At 38.0% G+C, this 18,561-nt stretch overlaps 1 protein-coding gene across 4 annotated transcripts in view; it reads right to left on the bottom strand.

Moving 5' to 3' along the window:
* LOC137103699 (poly [ADP-ribose] polymerase tankyrase-1) overlaps nt 1-18,561 on the bottom strand; it is an 81,520-nt gene that overhangs the window by 49,771 nt on the left and 13,188 nt on the right. For 3 of the 4 annotated variants that reach the window (XM_067484293.1, XM_067484292.1, XM_067484294.1), the window contains one exon: nt 1,495-1,531. In XM_067484293.1, coding sequence (XP_067340394.1) covers nt 1,495-1,531 — 37 coding nt within the window. Of the gene's footprint in view, nt 1-1,494; nt 1,532-1,751; nt 2,035-18,561 lie in introns of those variants that run through there. The other variant, XM_067484295.1, reaches the window with a different exon arrangement.

Below are 18,561 nucleotides of genomic sequence, written 5' to 3'. Positions count from 1 at the left end.
GTGTGTATTACATAATAACTAGCTGGTGAACAGAGAGTACCTCTAAATTAAGCTGGGTACATTCTAAAATGCTCCAATGGTTCGGATTGTCTCTGCATTTACTTCTGTGAACATTAAAATTTGATCTGGGCCACAAAAAATAAATAAATAACCAAAAAAAGGAAAGCAATAAAACAACAATACCCCTTAAGCCATGTGTAGGAGTTTAACCAAACAGAATACAAACACAATTATGAAAATAAGAGAGGAAAGTTGTTATAATATTACTCTGAAAAATTACACTGTAATGAACCATTCAACAGCTCAGCTGTGAGACAGGCACACTGGGTTCATAGTTCACACATAAACAGCTTGATGACCCCATAATACACTGGGGTAGTGCAATGCTAGGCCAGCTGCCTCCTCGTGTATGTGTGTGTGTGTGTGTGTGTGTGTGTGTGTGTGTGTGTGTGTGTGTGTGTGTGTGTGTGTGTGAGTGTTGTTGGAAGAGAGAGGGAGAGCGACAGAGATAGAGATAGAGGGGTAGAATGAGAGAGGGAGGGAGGTAGTTGAGGCACTGAGCACTCAGCCACCCACACAAAATCCCAAATGAAAGCTATGCCATTTCCACATACAAGGCACAGAAACACACACAAAGACACATGCATACACAAACACACTGTCTACATGCACAGCCTGCAATGAGAACATGCCTCCAAAATGTCCAGGGCCAACATATACTGAGCACTCTGGATCTAAAAACACCTATTTAGTGAGGGAACTCTTGGAGCTGTGTGTAGGCTGTGATTGAGGTAAAGAAGGAACTGATAACCAGTTTGAAATAGGGAGAGAGAGAGAGAGTGGCAAAATTTGAGAGTGAAAACTAGTTGAGAATTGAAGAAAGCAGCAAATGCTGGAATTCAAAAGGTAAGGAGGAAACAACAAAACAAAGAAAACACAAAGAACCAAAAAGTGATGAAGACCAGAGGAGCAAAATATGATATTAAAGGAGAGAATACAAATGGAGCAAGAAGAGAAATCAAGAGGGGTAAAGGAGGAAATATGAGAGAGGAATAGACAATAAATGAGTAATAAATGAGGAGCTGAGAGAAAGCAAGAAACAAGGAAGTAGAGGATAAGAAACATGGACAGGAAACAGAAAGAACTGGATCAGAGAAGAAAGAAAGAGAGTGAAGAGGGAGGAAATGGAAAACAAAGGAAAATCAAGACAAACAGGAGGAAAAAAAATCACTGAGGAGGAAAAAAATTAAACACAAGATAAGGAAAGGTGGAAGTAAGTGAAGAGAAGAAACAGGAGGGAAACAAACAGGGGAGGAGCAGAGTAAGCAAGGAAACAAGGTGAAAAGGACTGAACAGGTGAACGAGGACAATGAAGAAAATGGGGAAAAATGTGAAAGATTGTCACGTAGGAATAAGCATAATGAAATAAAAGAGTAAGAGAGGAGAAAAAAAAGATGAAAGGAAAACAAAGAGCATGCAGAGTCTGGTACTCACCTCGCTGCCTCCAGTAGCTCATCCTTCTTGTATTCACCTATGTGGTTAGAGAAGATCATGGTGTCAGACAACTGGCTGCTAACACACACCGACCACACACAGACACACATGATCAAGCAGAGAGAACAACCACACACACATGTAAACACACACAGAGGAAGGATCTATGTATTAAGGGAGGACAAAATCTCCCTCTCTCTATCTCTCCTCCTCCCCCAGTCCTTCTCTCTTTCTCTCCATTCTCACTCTGTGCGCACCCCTCTGGCTCCGGTTGCCGTGACGATGCGTTGCCGGCAGCGACCACAGCACATTCATTGTTTGGCCGACGAGCGGCGGACTGACACGCTCTCTTCCTCTATCTGTCCATGCGTCCATCCATTACTCTCTCCTTTGCTGTGTTTATCTCCCATGTTTCGACTGCTGCTCATACTGCTAACCATCTTCTCTCGTGCTACATATCCGTCCCTGTCACTCTCTCGCTCTCTCTCCCCGTCTCTCTGCTTTCCTTTTTCCTGCAGGCTCAGGAGGTGCAGTTACCATAAAAAAAACATAACAGAAATAAACAAACCCCTCCCCCTACCTCCCTCGCCCTTTCTCCATCTCTCCCTCTCTTAGCCCTGCCCCCCTGCTACTACAGTCACAACACACACACACCTTCCCATATGTGTCTTTTCTGGCAGAGAAACAGACAAGGGTGGGGGAGACAGAAGCCCTTTTTAGACATGTAATCTGTAACATCGCTGGATTATCTGTCTGTTTATCCAATGGCAGTTAAACATCTTCCTTTAGTGCAACATCTGACAATGATATAGCCCATCAGTGCTTAACACTACATCAGCAATTGTTAAAAAAAAAAAAAAAATATATATATATATATATATAAACTGCCTTATCAGTTTGACATGGTGGTCCACTAGTACCATACTGCCTTAAACATAAGACATATACGTGTTCTCTAGAGGATCCAATAACGTCAGTTTGAGAAGTCCTATTCTGCCAGTTATTATTTCATTCATATAAATCATTCAAGCTAATAAAGGTAATATTTTAAAACTTTTTAAGCGATTAAAACTTGATATTTTTCAACCGCCAACATTTCAATCATGAAAAATATAGTGTGTCAAAATGTGTCAGATGGCAGATACATATTTCATGAACTTCATGAATTTTTCTGTAGGTAAATACAAGTACTTGCATCAGTATCAGCCAATATCTGACATTAAAAGGTATTGAATCTAGTTCTGATTCCAAAAAAAAATAAGAATCCGAAAATCCATAACTACAAATAAACAAATAAAAGATGATCAATGTCTCTCTGCTGCTTCACATTAAAATAATTACCCCAGTAAACCAGGGGCTTTTATTGTGAAGTAGTTATAAGCCGTTTTTAGACTGAGATCAGGTATATTACGATTAGGCTGACCTATTATTATGATAATGAAGTTCACTGGAGGAGAAACAACCACAGCATTCACAGTAACTAACATGTCACCAAAATGCTGCACCTGTCTCCCCCAGATCACCTTTTTCCATTTGCTGGCACCAACATGGTCACTTTACTGGCTCCACTCTCAGTGATATGTACTGTATGTCAACAAACCCGACCTATGTCAGGTCTCTACCTTATACAGCGCAGTGTGGCACAAAGATGTCGCCTTAATCCTTGAAAATACAGCGTGAAAATAGCTAAAATTGCTCTACAGATTCATAGGAATTTAACTTGTGGTACATATATTTCGATCCTTGTAAAAGTTTGTATCCACAAAATTAATTTATGAAATGCTTTCTTTTTATGTCCTACCATTCTCTAACCTCTCCGACTACCCTCTGAGCAGTGTTTGTATCCCTTCTGGTGCAATTGTAGCCCATTATTTATGGCATAATTGTTCCAAGTCTGTCATAATAATTGGTTGTGTTCCATGTAGAAAAAAAATATAACTTTTTTAGGCAATCAGAACAGTGGATTCACAGCCACACAATGCCTATGACATAGCAAGCTGATGTCAAAGAAGTAGCACCAACAAGGACCACCTGCTGTGTCGGCTCATGTCTGCCTTTGTCTGAGCCGACAACGGGTTCTGGGACAGACAGCAAAGATTGCTTGAGTCAGAGGAAGAGAAAGCAGAAGAACTGGGACTGCATATGTACTATACACTACACTACATTCAGCTTACAATTATCTCGGATCAAGGATATGTCTAATAAGAAGGTCCAACACCAGTACGAATTTTGCTGTCATTCTTATTATCATGGTCTCTTCTTTTGCACTGATTCGCTAAGCTGAACAGCCAATCAGAGTGGTCTCACTCACCGATGCGCCAATGCAGATTATCGTGTCAAATTGGCCCAAAAGCTGCCAACAGAGGTCTAACTAGTGCCAACGAAGACCAGGCTGACTGATCCACCACGATGGCATGTTGCCTGCCAATGGTCGAGGGTCAGCTTGGTGTGTCTCAACCATACCATCTAACATCACAACACTACTTTTGTCCAGTCTAAGCAAAGACAAACGTTTATATACATTTAAAAAGTCACCATGCTTGCAGTATTCTGCAAATTAAGTGAATAAAAAAATATTTTTGAAACAAACTGCACACACACACACATTCGGATGCTGCTTTAACTGATCACAGAAATCCAGTTTTTAATTTCTCAGGTAACGCAACAATAAATAAAAATATACTGTGTCTGACAGCCCCCCTCTCAGCTGATTACAGAAACTTTGTTTTTCGTCTTGAGGACAGAGATGTTTGTGATGTGTTGTTGGGAGGGTATAATTTAACAAAAAGGTAAGAGCTCGATAATAGATACCAAAATTCTGATTCAGAACTTGCAACGGTGAATTGTTAAGTGCCACAAGGATCCAAGCTATTTAATTTGTAAATGAATGATCTTGGGGGGGATGTACAATGATTCTCTGCTGTGTCTGGAGACAGACCTTCATCATTTCATCACAACATAACACCCACTGTTTCTGCATATGCACAAGTACAAACAGTATACAGCCTGCACTAATTCATTTCAATGGATAATACAGCAACATATCTCTGGCTTTTTAGGACTGTTCACCACCCTAAATTGCACAATGTACAGTATATTAGTATTTTTTTAATTGATTTAATGATAACTTATTACTTTGTATATATACTGTATTATTATGCGTAATACCCACTGTAACACAAAAATATCCCTCCAGGGATTAATAAACTATCTATCCATTTATCTATGTACAGTAGCAAAAGTGTTTAAGTGCTTATTATTTGCAGATGATACCAATTTCTTTTTTTAGAAAAATATTTGTAAAGTCCTGAATGAAGTGAACAGAGAAATTAACAGAGCAATTCAGCAATCAGTGGTAATGTCAGAGAACTGGCATTTACATTGCTTCTATACTCTTACATTACTCGGTTTGCTAGATCTAACGTTAGCTGTGTTTCCCTTTCACTGCTTCCTGCTGATAGTTGGAGCAGGAGAGAAAAGTTGCTGCCAACACCGTCATCTAGAAGCAGGGGGTTTAAATACAACACAAAATGAACCATATTTCCACAAACCTTTGCATAAAAACTATTATTTAAAAATCTTTATTGTTTTTGAGAATCAATAAAATATCACAAAACATAATATCGCAATACTCGAGTGTATAGCATTTTTCTTAAATCCCTCCTGCAGCAGAGGAAAGATCAAAAAGAAAATCTAAAGAGAGATGTTAGAGAGCTGCAGGCGACAGACAGACCAGTTGCTCTCCAACACATCAGCAAGGTAAACAAGATTTTTTACAGAAAATGGCATGACAAGGTCTGACCTAGAAGTTCTACTGAGCGACTTGAGGGCTTATTTTGACATGAAAACCATTATGGAAAACAGCCACCAAATCCAGGGAAAGAAGGTCATAATTGAGAGGACAGAGTTGTATAAAATTGAAACAGGAAATAAAACAATCAGAGATTGGAGGGGTAAATGTGATTAGATAAATGAAACGACGAAGAGGATGGGCTGGTGTAGGGTGAGGAGGGAAGAAGAAAGGTTACAGAGAAGGGAAAAAAGGGAGGAGGAAGGAACAAAGGATTTGTAGATGAAAGAGAGAAGGGATGATTAGGGATCTGGAAACTGACATGCATGGATTTGACACAGTATAATTGGTGTTAGGGAGGCTAAGGCGGAACAGGAAGAAGAAAGGGGAGACGGAAAAGGGGCAGAGAGAGGCAGAGAGATAGAAAAATACGAATATAAAGAGAAAAGAGAGCAGAGAGAGATCAAGAAACTAAATTTGATGATGTAGTTTTACAATATTTTATGTGTTGAGACAGATTAATTTATGCATTACACACCACACAGTCACAGTGCTTACAGCTAGGTGGATTCTTTTATGATTATTATTAAAATAATTATTAGCGTCATTACGATTGCTGGGCATCACACATCTTTCATGTTTTAGATTTCTTTTTATCAACACTTTTTAATGGACTGCATGTTCCATAGTTTTAGCAATACAAACATAAAACATTTAATTGTGATTTTCCTTTTGATGATGATCTACATTTATTTTACAAATGTGTGACATTGCTTTTCCCCACAGAAAAAAGGAGAAAAAAACTTCTCACTTTTATCTTTTTTCAAACTATAAATGCATCACTCTTTAAACTTTGTTTAAAAAAACGAAAATAAGCTTTTAAGCTTTTAGCTCAACGGGTTTTTGATATTTGTTATATCTAGAGTGGTTGAAGTCGTCAGAGATATTGACCCTCTGCGGTAGTGTAATAAACAACAAAACATTAACTGATTTCACGCCGATAAGTTTCCCCTTTCAAATATGCATTTCACATCAAAATGTTCAGCTATGCCTTCTTCCAACCGAAGTCTCAAAAAAGATTTACATTTTGAGTTATGACTGACTGAAGGCAATATGAAATTTTTCTTGAGCACAGTTTGCTTCCAGTATTATTTATGTTTTGAGATTAAGTGATTTAAACCATCTATGACGCAGTATCACTTGGTTGCACAGAAACACACAGGCACAGACGGGTAAGTGCAATGTTAACATACTGACACTTTGCTGGACTACACTTCTCACACATCAAAGTACAAGTGACCGCTCACAATCCTTCCAGTAGTGATCTGGTTTCATAAAATTGAGATTTAACATTTCTAATTGAATACAGTGTTTATCTATACAGAATGTGAAATTGATGACACATCATGCAAACTGTTGAGGGGACATGAGTACCATCTTGATGGCTGAAAAGTGCCTTTTGTTACTGTTACTTAATTTGATTTAATTGAAGCAGAAATGGACAGATGATTCATTCTAAACAGTGAAGCAAACACAGGTAAACAGGCTACAAACCTCACAAGATGACATCTGCAACCCCAACAGTTAAGACATAGGGAGGTATCTTGCATTATCTAGTAACAAGCCAATGTTGCACCCAGTAAGACTAGCAAAAATGCTAAGGAACATTACATTTATTTTTCTCGATTATTAAAAGAAAATAGTTTGCTTTTTCACTTACACCTTAATTCCAATCAAGAAAAACACCATTGGCTAAGTTCCTGAAAATGTGCAATTTAAAATAATATCAAACTTTAAAAAACAAACAAACAAAGATTCTGGCTTTCCTGGCTTAATGTACAGAAAATCCACAACAAAGTTGAAAATGACATTCATTATTTCCCAGCTACCTGGCTGTGGTGAGCTCCTTGAAATGGCTAAATATTTGGTGATGACAACAGCAGGGATAAAAGTACAAAGAATTGAAAGAGGAAAAACTGGCTTTGTCCCAACAGCAAGCTTCTTTTAAGTGGGACTCACTGCGAGACTGCTCTCTCACCGAATGTGATACTGAGTCAGAATGTCAGCAAAATACTTAAAATGCTTAATACGTCTTATATTAATAGGAAAGTTTAACTGAATCTACACATTTAAAGTTTTGGCATTTATACAGCCACCTTACAGTGTCGTTATAAGTCAGAGGAGAAGATATGTTTCTAAGTGCATATTAACACACCTGAGTCTCATTTTGAGTATTTATGTACGTCTTTCTATGATTGTGTGGACAAATTGTAGTTAAAAAACATCCTTAAAAAGACATTTTAGGTTTGGTCTCTTTTGCTCTTCACACCTTCAAAGGCTTTTTGTCAGTGAACAATTGGTTTCAGCGATAGGGCTACAATTAGATTTGGGTTAGAGTTAAAGCCAATTTATGCTTTTTCGTGACTTTTCCAAGTCAGAGTCGGTCAAGACAGACTCCATGCAGCTTAAGATCATGTGTCCATCCTGGCTGTTCATGCACCAGACTGCATTTAATTGTTTTCATGCACAGCACATATGCACTATTTATTTTGAAATCTCCTGTAAAGCAGTTATGCACAGTGTTGCAGTTTATTCCAGTTTTTCATGGTGGTCAATCAAATACAGCAAAAAAGCTCCTCTCTTTCTAGAACATGTCCGTGTATGCATTCTAAGTTTCTGCATGAATAGAAACATGCAAGTGTCTGTTGTTCGAATGTGAGTAAGTCAGAAGTAAAGCAATAAGTATAGCAGCAGTATTAGTTGGGGTCAGGGAATTAGCTTGTAAAAGGTTAGGGTAGGGGGCCATGGACTGCATTATGTCAATGAGTGTCCTCACAACTATGAAAAGACAAGTGTGCGTGTTTGAGGGGTTGGCAGTCCTGCTGACTCCAACCAGAAGAGACAAGACTGGTTAAATCTCAGAACAGTCTAGCGGCCTGCTGAATGTTGATGTGTGTGCAAGTGAGAGTATGAGAGAGACTGTAGTGTGAGTGTGTCACTCCTTTGACAGAAGGCAGAAGCACCAGAGATCACTGTTTGAATTCCAATTGTTGTATGCTTGCATATGGGTGTGTGAATGCCTTTACATGTTTGTCTGTGTGTGTTTTTGTATGTGTATGTTTATACGTGCACGCGTGCATGCATTAGTGTAGTTCCAGGGTCATGGGCATGTGGGGAAAATTCAATGTCAAACAGTCTTAAATATATATATATATTGACCATGCTGCAAGGACCTAGTATACCGTGTGTGCATACTAAGTGGCAATACAAGCACAGATGATGCTGAGTGATGCTGACTGGACCATGAGTCGCATCAGTGCCCAGATGTCTGGTTGTGTGTGTACTGTATATGTATATAGTATGTGTGTGTGTGTGTTGTTTAAAATAATTATCATTCATTGTACAAGCAGTTTCTCCATTATTATACAAGAACAGGCTTTGAATAAAGGGTTGAGCAGTCAACTTATAACCTCAGCAAGGTCACAACTGCTGAGATTGTAAGTGGATCTGCACACACTGAGACCAATCACAGAGGGAAAAATAAATAGGCATTGAACAGAAATTATACAAGAAGCTGTTCGGGACCTTTGTTGGCTGTTTGTGCTTACCTCAAACACACACACACACACACACACACACACACACACACACACACATTGTGATTAATTGCTTTACACAATAAACCACACTAAACTGCTGTGGATTCATTGTGTTTTTTGGTCACCTAATTTACAGAGTGATAATGATTTGCATCAAAAATACAGCTGTCACTAGCTTTTTGCATGTTGCTTTGCTCAAAGTTTGTTTTTGAACCATTAAGTGGAACATCTGACAGAAGTTTTCTCAAAATCAATGAAGAATATTATCTTATAAAAACAGCCAATATATCTAAACTAATCATTTGTCCTCTCTCTGATGTGATTCACTGCTGAGCAGGTAAAGCTGGTAGAGGGAGGGTCTAGATGTTGGTGCTGCTGCCTGAGAGAGAGACACTCTTTCAAAACTCCATGTTCAGTTTAAAGGTACCATGAGGTAAATTAGCCTTTTTTTGTTTTAGCATCTTAATATCAATTAGTGAAGCAAAAAAAAACTTGTTTACATATAATAAGGCAGGATGGGAGACCACAGGAAATGCTTATGTTTGTTTAAAATATGTTTTTAATTAACTACTTGTGTTATTGTTTTACTGGCCAAATTTCTATTGTGCATATAATCCGAGTATAAACAACTCCAGTAACTTCTCGCCTCAGCTGGGCTGCCTCTCTGACTGCTGTCCACAGGAGCTGCACTGCACCCCACCCCAGCCAACAGACACAGACAGGAGAGACTGCATAGTCAGCACTAAAACTACTGTATCCTTTTAGATCACTTGCCAAGAAATTGCTCATTGCTACTTTGAGATACCCAAATATATGTTTACTTTTGCACACCTAATTATTAGTTACATATGCGATGATCTTAAAGTTTAAGTGTTCGGGTGCAGAGTGTTAATGCATGGCACATGTAAATAGAATGATTTCTTGTTTCGCAATTCATTCCCTATTTTGCAATGTGTTTACTGTGCATTTTCATATTGCGATGATGATGATGAAAATACGTAATATCAGTCAGAACTAGTATCAGGAAGCTAGTTAGTATGCCTGAAAAGCAACAACATATACTGTAAGGATGGTTTCTTTTCACTGTTAGTTTAACAGATACAAATAAGCCAAAACAACAAAAAATAACAAAGTCACCAAGCAGACAAATGAATATGGATAAAATTAGACCATGATGTATTTGTTTTGAGTGAGGCACTCAAACAAGAGTCACGCAACAACCAAAGAAAAACAAAGCAGACAGTCAGCTCATCTCTCTACATCTGATGCTCAGCAGCCTGCCAAACACACAGGTTGCTAGAGAATACTTTACACAAATACCAATAACAGATAATGGAAACATATTGTTGCAGTGTTCAACAGATGCAGTATGTTGTTACTAAATGTGCCTTGAATTCATGAATAGTTTGATGATTTCTCTTTTTTTTAAGTTATCTTCTGAGGAAGAATCCTCCCATTTTCTGGGGACAAAGACCTTAATTTAGTCATTCTGTGTTCCTTAATGATTCATAAAGAATCACAATTCCCGTGAGGCAAAACAAGCTGCAATCTGTTACATTAAAAAAAAAAGATATTTAGTAAACTCTCACATTTTGGAGCAATAACAGTCATTTCCTATGCACACTTTTGAAGCATTCAAAGTAGAGAAGTCATTTAAATATATAAACTTTCTAGAGGTTTCACAAACCTAAGAGAATCTCATCAGAGTGTAATCTTTCTAACTTTTCTTTTTTCAGTTTATTAGCCATATTTTGGCAGCCACTGCCTTCACTGGCTCACTCACTATTGTAGAGCTGTGCAGTCAAGTGGAAAAGTAGCAATTTTAGCTACAGAAAAATGGCCCAAATGTCGAGGAGGACCTTAAAACTATGTGACAGACACAGAAACAAACAACACTTAGACTTACTTGTTAGGTCATTTTTTTCCTCTTTTAAAATAAGAAAATAGAACAACTTAGTCATGCACTGATCCTAAATTGTGTGTTTGTGTATGTGGATATGAGGGGAAACGGGGCCTAGGCTCATTTATCATTGGGGACCAATCGAAGAGCGGTCATCATGGTAATCAGTGAGCATGTCACTGATAAGGGCAAGACAGCAACACGTAGGGCCTTGCAGCCACAGGACTAAACTTCCTATCTTTCATACACACTCAATACATGCACACAGGTGCAACAATGTCTTTGCTCCCACAGCAATGGCAGGATGAGGTCTGCAGAGCTACACTGGTTCTTTGTCTTATGATTAGGCAGTTAGCATACACACAGATCCGAACTCCACTCTCTTCCAGTTTCTTTGCATTCACTTGACAGTGCATCAATTCATCTCTCTGTTCATCTGTCACCCAAGCCAGTTAGCATCTTCATCTTTTATCTCTTTCCTTTCACTGTCTCCGTTTGGTCCCTCCTTCTACATTGAGCCACTTTTTTCTTGTCAACTCTTTGTCTTCGCCTTTTTCTCCATCTCTCATCCCCTTCTTCCTCTTAAATCTCTCATCGTTTTCTGCCAGCCTTTGTGAGAGAGTGCAGGCTAATTTTCTGCTATGTTTAAGCTGCCTCCCCATCACGGCCCTCACTTCAAAGCAACAATTTCTTTTTCGTTTTTATTTACATCAGAGTGGAAGTCTTCAGCATCCAGCATGGTAAGAACATATTTTTGATGCAAGTACACCACACCTGCTTTTTAATAGTCGGAAAGCAACAGCAGGGACAAACATTTCTTAAGTCTATTGTTAAGCACTAAAAAGCAGCACAGGGTGGACACAAGGCCTAATTGATTCAAAGGGCTAAAACTTGTCTGGCAGTGAAACACATTTGATTAGTACCAGTTCCAGTTATGACAAGGAGACAGGGATACCATAGTAAAATGGTAAAAAAGACATAAAAGACATTTTATTCTCAGTGGATTCATTTTTTTCTGTCCCCCTCATATCAGCATATCCTTTTAGTGGCAGTTTCTTTGTCAGTGACAGCCTATTATTGCCGTATGTTACTCATTCCGGAGGATGAAAAGCTACCTATGACAAGATGACACAGGGATTCTTCATTAAAAAAAAACAGACATTATTTTAACTCTACAATTTTCACTCACCCTCTTTAAGGTCTCCACAGTAAGTCTTTATGACATACTGGAGATGAAGGACTGACAACACATAACTGAAGTTGGGAATGAAAACTTATACTACATAGGTGGTCTATAAAGGACTCATAGTCATATCTAACTGTCTCAAGCCTTCTCAAATAAATCAAAATAAACACAAACGATGCAAAATGGCCATATCACAAAGCAAAACTACAAAAAAAAAAAAAAACAGGTAAGAAATAGATGCAAAATGACCAAACAGAGAAACAAAACCAAAAATTAATAATACAATGACAACAATGTGCATAAAGATGCATCAGAGAGATGGTTAAAAACTGCGAAGATGCAATACAACAAAAAGAGACAGGAAATAAACACCGAAACAAAAATGACAAAATACAAATATGACAAAATGACTCCATATGGAATGCAAGGCAAGACAAGACAATGCAAATGCAAATTGACCACAGAGCGAAATAATAGGACCTTTGCCTTATCCATTCTTGCATAGGCTACTATATCTGTTAAATATGATTCAAGTCAGAGTTTTTGACTGGCCTGCAAATAATATAGGATTATCTCAGTAAAAACCATTTTAGAGAATTCAGATCGGGTTCTATTAAAGGTATGATGTAAAATCTAACTGCGTGGTCCACATTGATTGCTCAGGTCATTTAAGTGAAACTAATGTTTGCTCAAATCAGGAAATGTATCTACATTTAATGTTGAAAAAGATTCAAATGTGCTTCGCAGAATTCGTATGATGAGACCATTGATTTTTATGGAACAAGTGGATTGTTACTTTAGTAAAAATCTTTAGAAGTTTAAAAAAAACTAATTTAGATTCATCATTTACTTACTGAACATTTCACAGAAACTTCTATGGTTTTAAGCACACTTTTGCAACTTCACGCCACTGACTTGTATGGTGTTTCGTTGCCTGTATATACAGTAGTTGTTTCAACCAACAGGAGAAACCTGGACTTTTACTTACGTACCTGTCTGAAAGCAGCTGTCTTGTAAAATGTCACAAAGATTATTGCCTTGCACTTTCTGACCCATACTGACTGCCTATGTTATTGAATTAAAGAGAATAAAAATAGAAAAGATCAAAGGCTATCTTTACAGAGGGACTGGAGGTATCCTAATTTTAATTACATCTCCGCAGATCAATTTAGACAGCAACAAGCTAAAGTCATGGTGTGTAGAAGGGACCTACACGGACGCCCCCATTGGAAATTTACCTGCACAGGGATTTCTTTCAAATTACAATTTAGAAGGCCGAATTATTCGCCGACTCCTGTCTACAAGTATTGTACATATCAGTATGTGATGAAAACATAAAAAACACCTATGAGCTATGAAGTACTGCATTGTGGAGTTGGACCATGAAAGTTTCTTATTATTTACAAGGTCAGACAACACATATGTAAAGAGACACACGCACTCCTATTCATACATCAATCGGTAACACACGTTCCACACATGCTCACTATGAAACATAATGGTAACTCTAGAGTAACAAATGCGAAATGAAGCACTCCTTATCTCCAGTAGTTGTGTTTAAGGGAACAATGTGAAAAAGTCAAAAAAATAAAGTGTTTCGCATGAACATCTTCAAGAAGGGTGAAATAAATTTTACATATAATATATAAAAGATGCAACTGGTTTACGTTTCTGGGACATGTAAGTGGGGACTGTGGCCACAGATTTGTGAGAGTTAACTGTAGACAGGGCAACCAGACACTATTGAACTGAGGAGATAATGATAATATGATGATAATAATTTATGGCATTGGTGCCATTAATTATTAATAACTAATAATTACTCTGCATGCAGGTGTTGTGTCTGTTCTGCCATTACCTTATGCTGGTGTATAAGACACAGCATATTTGCTGGAACAAATGCTAATACCCATTGAAAAGTTCTTCATAAGTCAGAGAAGGATATTATGTGTTGAAAAATGTAAGAGTTAACACAAGATAGGCCAAAGGAATAATTTTGTGTGTGTGTGTGTGTGTGTGTGTGTGTGTGTGTGTGTGTGTGTGTGTGTGTGTGTGTGTGTGTGTGTGTGTGTTGACAACAGTCCAGAATGGAGGATTGATCTCTCTGAGGCTCAGAAGCAGCTAGTCTGTGAATAACAATCAGAGGTAATTAATAGCAGCTAATGGACTCTGTTTCTCACTCTCTGTGCTCTCATCTCTCTTCTATCTCTATTTATTCCTTCCAGTGTTTCTCTCTCTTTAATTATGGAGCAATAACACAAGTCCTTTTTTTCTTAACTGCCCTAAGCTACAGGCTTTCAAAGAGAAACTCAATTTTTTGTAGATATACAGCAATTAAATAACACAACATGCATTAAAGAGTGAGCCAAATATACTTTGTGACCATCTACTGATAAAAAAAAGCGTGTTAATAGCCCAAATAATCTTTTTTGATACCAGATGAAACAACATGTTTTTAAAGCTGACCGACACAGTCTTGAGTCCGGTCAGTGTCACCTTTTACTTGATTTAGCACAGAAAATAGCCGACTTAAATTAACAAGTCTTGAGCAGGAAGTGAACATAAATGTCGCTTCAAATGACATTAAACAACAATACTACTACTATATGTAATACTAAATCGGTAACATTAAATCTGTAAACAATTCTAATAAAGTATTAATACAGGTTGTTGTGGGGGAATATATATACAAATAGGTACTGTATAATCTCTGTCAGCACTTTTACGGCATGTAAAGTTTCTGCTTCTTCACCCTATGCTGTTTATCAGCTTACAGAGATTTAACAGGAAACCTGCTGCCTTATAATATGGTTAGACGATATAGACAAAAAAAACATTTTATCTCGATTATATCTAGTGTTCTGGATGATTCACGTTTTTAATCTTTTTACAGAACATATATTTAAGACAAAAATTAACAACCCAAATTTCTTTTCCTTGCTGTGCTGCTATGCATGTGAAAATAAATCTCTTCATTTTTGATTCAAAGTACACTTATTAATAAAAATAAATGCTCTGTATATAGGGCCATATATACAAATATAAACAAAGAAATAAGAAAGATAAGAAAAACCGTACTGCTTCTGTGAAGACAGGGCAACTTTCCTTCAAACTAAAGCCTTCACTTACGGACAAGCAACAGAGAGAGGAGGTGGGATTTCTGCCATTTCAATTTCACTGAGGTAAAATAACTACATTTATGTGGTTATGTTTCATCGTCTTTACGTACTCTGGCTTCCATAACTTAAGCGTGTTGACAAGCAAAGCCAGCACACATGCTGGTGACTCCAATGAAACAGTTACAGCTGACGTCACTGTCCTAAGGGTAAATACATCATAACTGATAGATGAACAATGCAGTCTCACTGCAAAGCCTGACAGAAAGCAGCAGAGGTAACAATTATTTGGCATCATAAAACAATTAAAAATGTTTTTTGTTTATTTATACGTCTTTTCAACCTTTTTACAGCAAAAGATGTTTTGCCAAAGCTTGACAGATATTGGTCACTTTTTGCTATGATCAATGGCTTTCAGCTTGTCCCTTCAGGGGTCACCAGAGTGGCACATGTTCCACGCGTTGATTTGGCATGTGTTTGTACGCCAGGTGCCCTTCCTGCCACAACTCTCCCATTTTTACGGCACCAGGGTCACCTTTGGTGGCTGGGTGGGGCCATACATAGTGGGGTGGGATTCGAACCTGCTGCCTTCTGCATCCCAGCCCAATGTCCTATGCTGAAAGATTACACCTCCATGGTAGCATGCTAGTGTTAGCATTTAGCTTAAAGCCGTGATGTACTTAAATACAGCTTCTCAGAGCTGCTACCATAGCTGTAAACTCTTCCTGTTGTCTGCTTCCAGTTGTAAATACTTAGAACAGCACTTTTAGTTACAACAGAATACATAACTGTTCCTATCTGGGCATTAAATATGCTGTTCCTCTAACCCTAACCTGGCCTTAGATTCATCCCACACACCTGTCACTCATTCCATCATCTAGCCTGACGCTAAAGTAACCACATCTACAGTATAAAGCCTCTTCTTCTACAGGTGTTCAATCAATATGTTTTTATCAAAAAAAAAAAAACTCAGAGAGCTTACCAAAGAAATTACCTCTTTCAGAGAAGTAATTCTGATTTTACTAACAACAGACTAGGAAAAAAAACTAAGAATCTGGCTAAGAGAGAGTGGATCATCAAGTGTTATTGATTATATTTTTGCAGTGATTACTTAATATAATTTTTGCAGTGATGCTCATCATCAATCTCTGACCAATGACACTAAAAACAAGTAACACTGTTTCAGGGTTAACTGAGGTCTGTAATGCACCAGCAGCTTGTTCACTGTACATCTTTTTCTTATAATAATACAATGTTGAAATCTACAATGTGTGTTACTGTCAGGAACTTTAAAGAGGATGAGGCACAGTGAGACAATACAAGTCAAGACCAGAAAGTGAATAAATGACAAATGTCAAAAGGTAAAAGATGGAGAGACTAATGATACAGAGCTTAAGACAGGTAAGAGACAGCGGAGGGCAAGTGGACAAAGAGTATAGATGATGTGTCAGAGGGGCACAAAGCGAGGCTGACGCTGATTTTAGGATCAAGGGTGGATGGAGTATGTGCTTCAAGCTCATTAAGCAATGTCTTAATTGATGAGTGAAGAAAGAAAACGATGGAGAGATGAGGAGAGAAGAAAAGGAGTTGTCAAGGGCAGACACAACCTGATGAAAACATCCTAATCACTGCTCTCTGGCCAGAAGGTGATCAATTACCAATGAAAGAAAGATAAATGTAAAGAAAAATTCCCCTGGTGATCCCTTTGTTTCTCAAGTTCTCAGCTTTTTACCATCATTAATACGTCTTCCTCTCATTTACTCATCAGAAGTTTGATAAAGCAAATTCAAAGCATATGATAACCATCAAATGTTGGTACAGAAGCCTTGGACAAGCTTGTGCTGCAAATGTGATTAGTTAATATAATGCCAGGGGTCCTAAGCTAAACAAAGTTAAAACGGTCAGCTTGCTTTGCATTTAGCAGCTTTACAAAGTTTCTACAGGAAGTTTTTTTTTAATGGCAAACACAGCCTAGTTGATATTCTGTATACAGTAGCTGAACGTCTACACAAAATGTAAATTCTTATACCATTTGTGATAGAGAGCAGTGCCTAGAGGTTGTACTGAAAATGACTTTGCTTGATCACAAATGCAAATTTGCTAGCAGTCCTCAACCTGCTCTGCGCCAATGCAGGATTATAAATCAGGACTAAACATACCAGTGGCACTCCAACATCTGATAAATATTGCAGGCTGCCTGAATTTAGTTTAAGGAGATGCTGTCCATTAAGTGATAGTCTAATCTCATAGCAAATCTGTGCATGCCCTTCTTTTTGACCTGATAAGGAACATTATAATTAACTTGCTACTCTGTAAGCTTTAACATTACAGAGCACAATGGAGAGAGTTTAATTCCTAGTTTTTATTTTAGTTTTGAATAGCCCCGATTTCTCCCAGTCTCCCAATTGATTCTTTTTGTGTGCAACAGATTCTGACAGGTGATACATACTGATTTAGGGGAGTTTGAAGCGATGAAGCCTGTCATCTGACTCAAACACACCCAACCAATGATGCCATATAGAATACATGCCAAAATACTGGCAAACAATGTTGAAAAGCATACTGCAGGGGCTTTTGTCATCACATTCACTATGTGTTGAGTATAGTTGTGCATGTGAGTCTGCCATCTGGTGTGGTGTGAATAGTGTTTTTTGCAATAGACTGGAGCAAAAAATCCGCAGAAAGTGTGAAGAGTCATATCTGGGAGCAATATATAGTAGAGTTTATTAAACTAACCAACCCCAGCACCACCTGCCTTGTTCTGACATACATGCTCACACCGATCTGGAAAACAAATTAGATCATTTTAACAAAGTATTAAAACAAACCAAATTCACATACTTTGTCCAACATGGCATTTTTTAGGAATTAAAACAGTATGAGTGTGTCTGCAGCTGCTTAAAAAAAATAAACACAATTTCTGTCTTTTTTTGAATCCCCAGCTTAGGAGGAACAGAGTCTATCATTTCTGAGAGCAGTTTGTTGGATGCAGCACAGCAGTAGAGATAATTTATGGGTCAATATAAACTTTCATCACCACAGAGGCTGAAAGCTGTGCTGGCCTGCGGCAGAGATGAAGAACAGGGCAGAACCTCTAAATCATAGGCACAGAACATATAAGACAGGAAGGAAATGGCTTATGCAGGGTGTCAATGAAGACTAGCCTACAAAGGCAACAATTGTATAATTATATATGCTTGCATTTACACTCTTTCCTGGACAGAGCATTTTAAGACCTAGGTCAAATTTACACCATCTGCAAGACCACTCAAATGCATCACCGCCAACTGTTTTAACAACAGAATTTCAGCATAATTACGGCATTAAAACAATTTAAATTACTAAGAACTTAAGGTACATATATTAAATCTAAACCAAACAGACAGAACAACAACTTAAGGAAGGGCTAGTGATGGCACGGAGAGCCAGAGCACCAGTTTTACAAATCAACTAGTTATCCTGTTTGCGTGGGGAAA

Source organism: Channa argus, chromosome 18 (assembly GCF_033026475.1).
Source record: "Channa argus isolate prfri chromosome 18, Channa argus male v1.0, whole genome shotgun sequence".
Taxonomy (NCBI): domain Eukaryota; kingdom Metazoa; phylum Chordata; class Actinopteri; order Anabantiformes; family Channidae; genus Channa; species Channa argus.
Note: the sequence above shows the minus strand (reverse complement) of the source record. Positions and strands in the feature narration are given on the sequence as shown.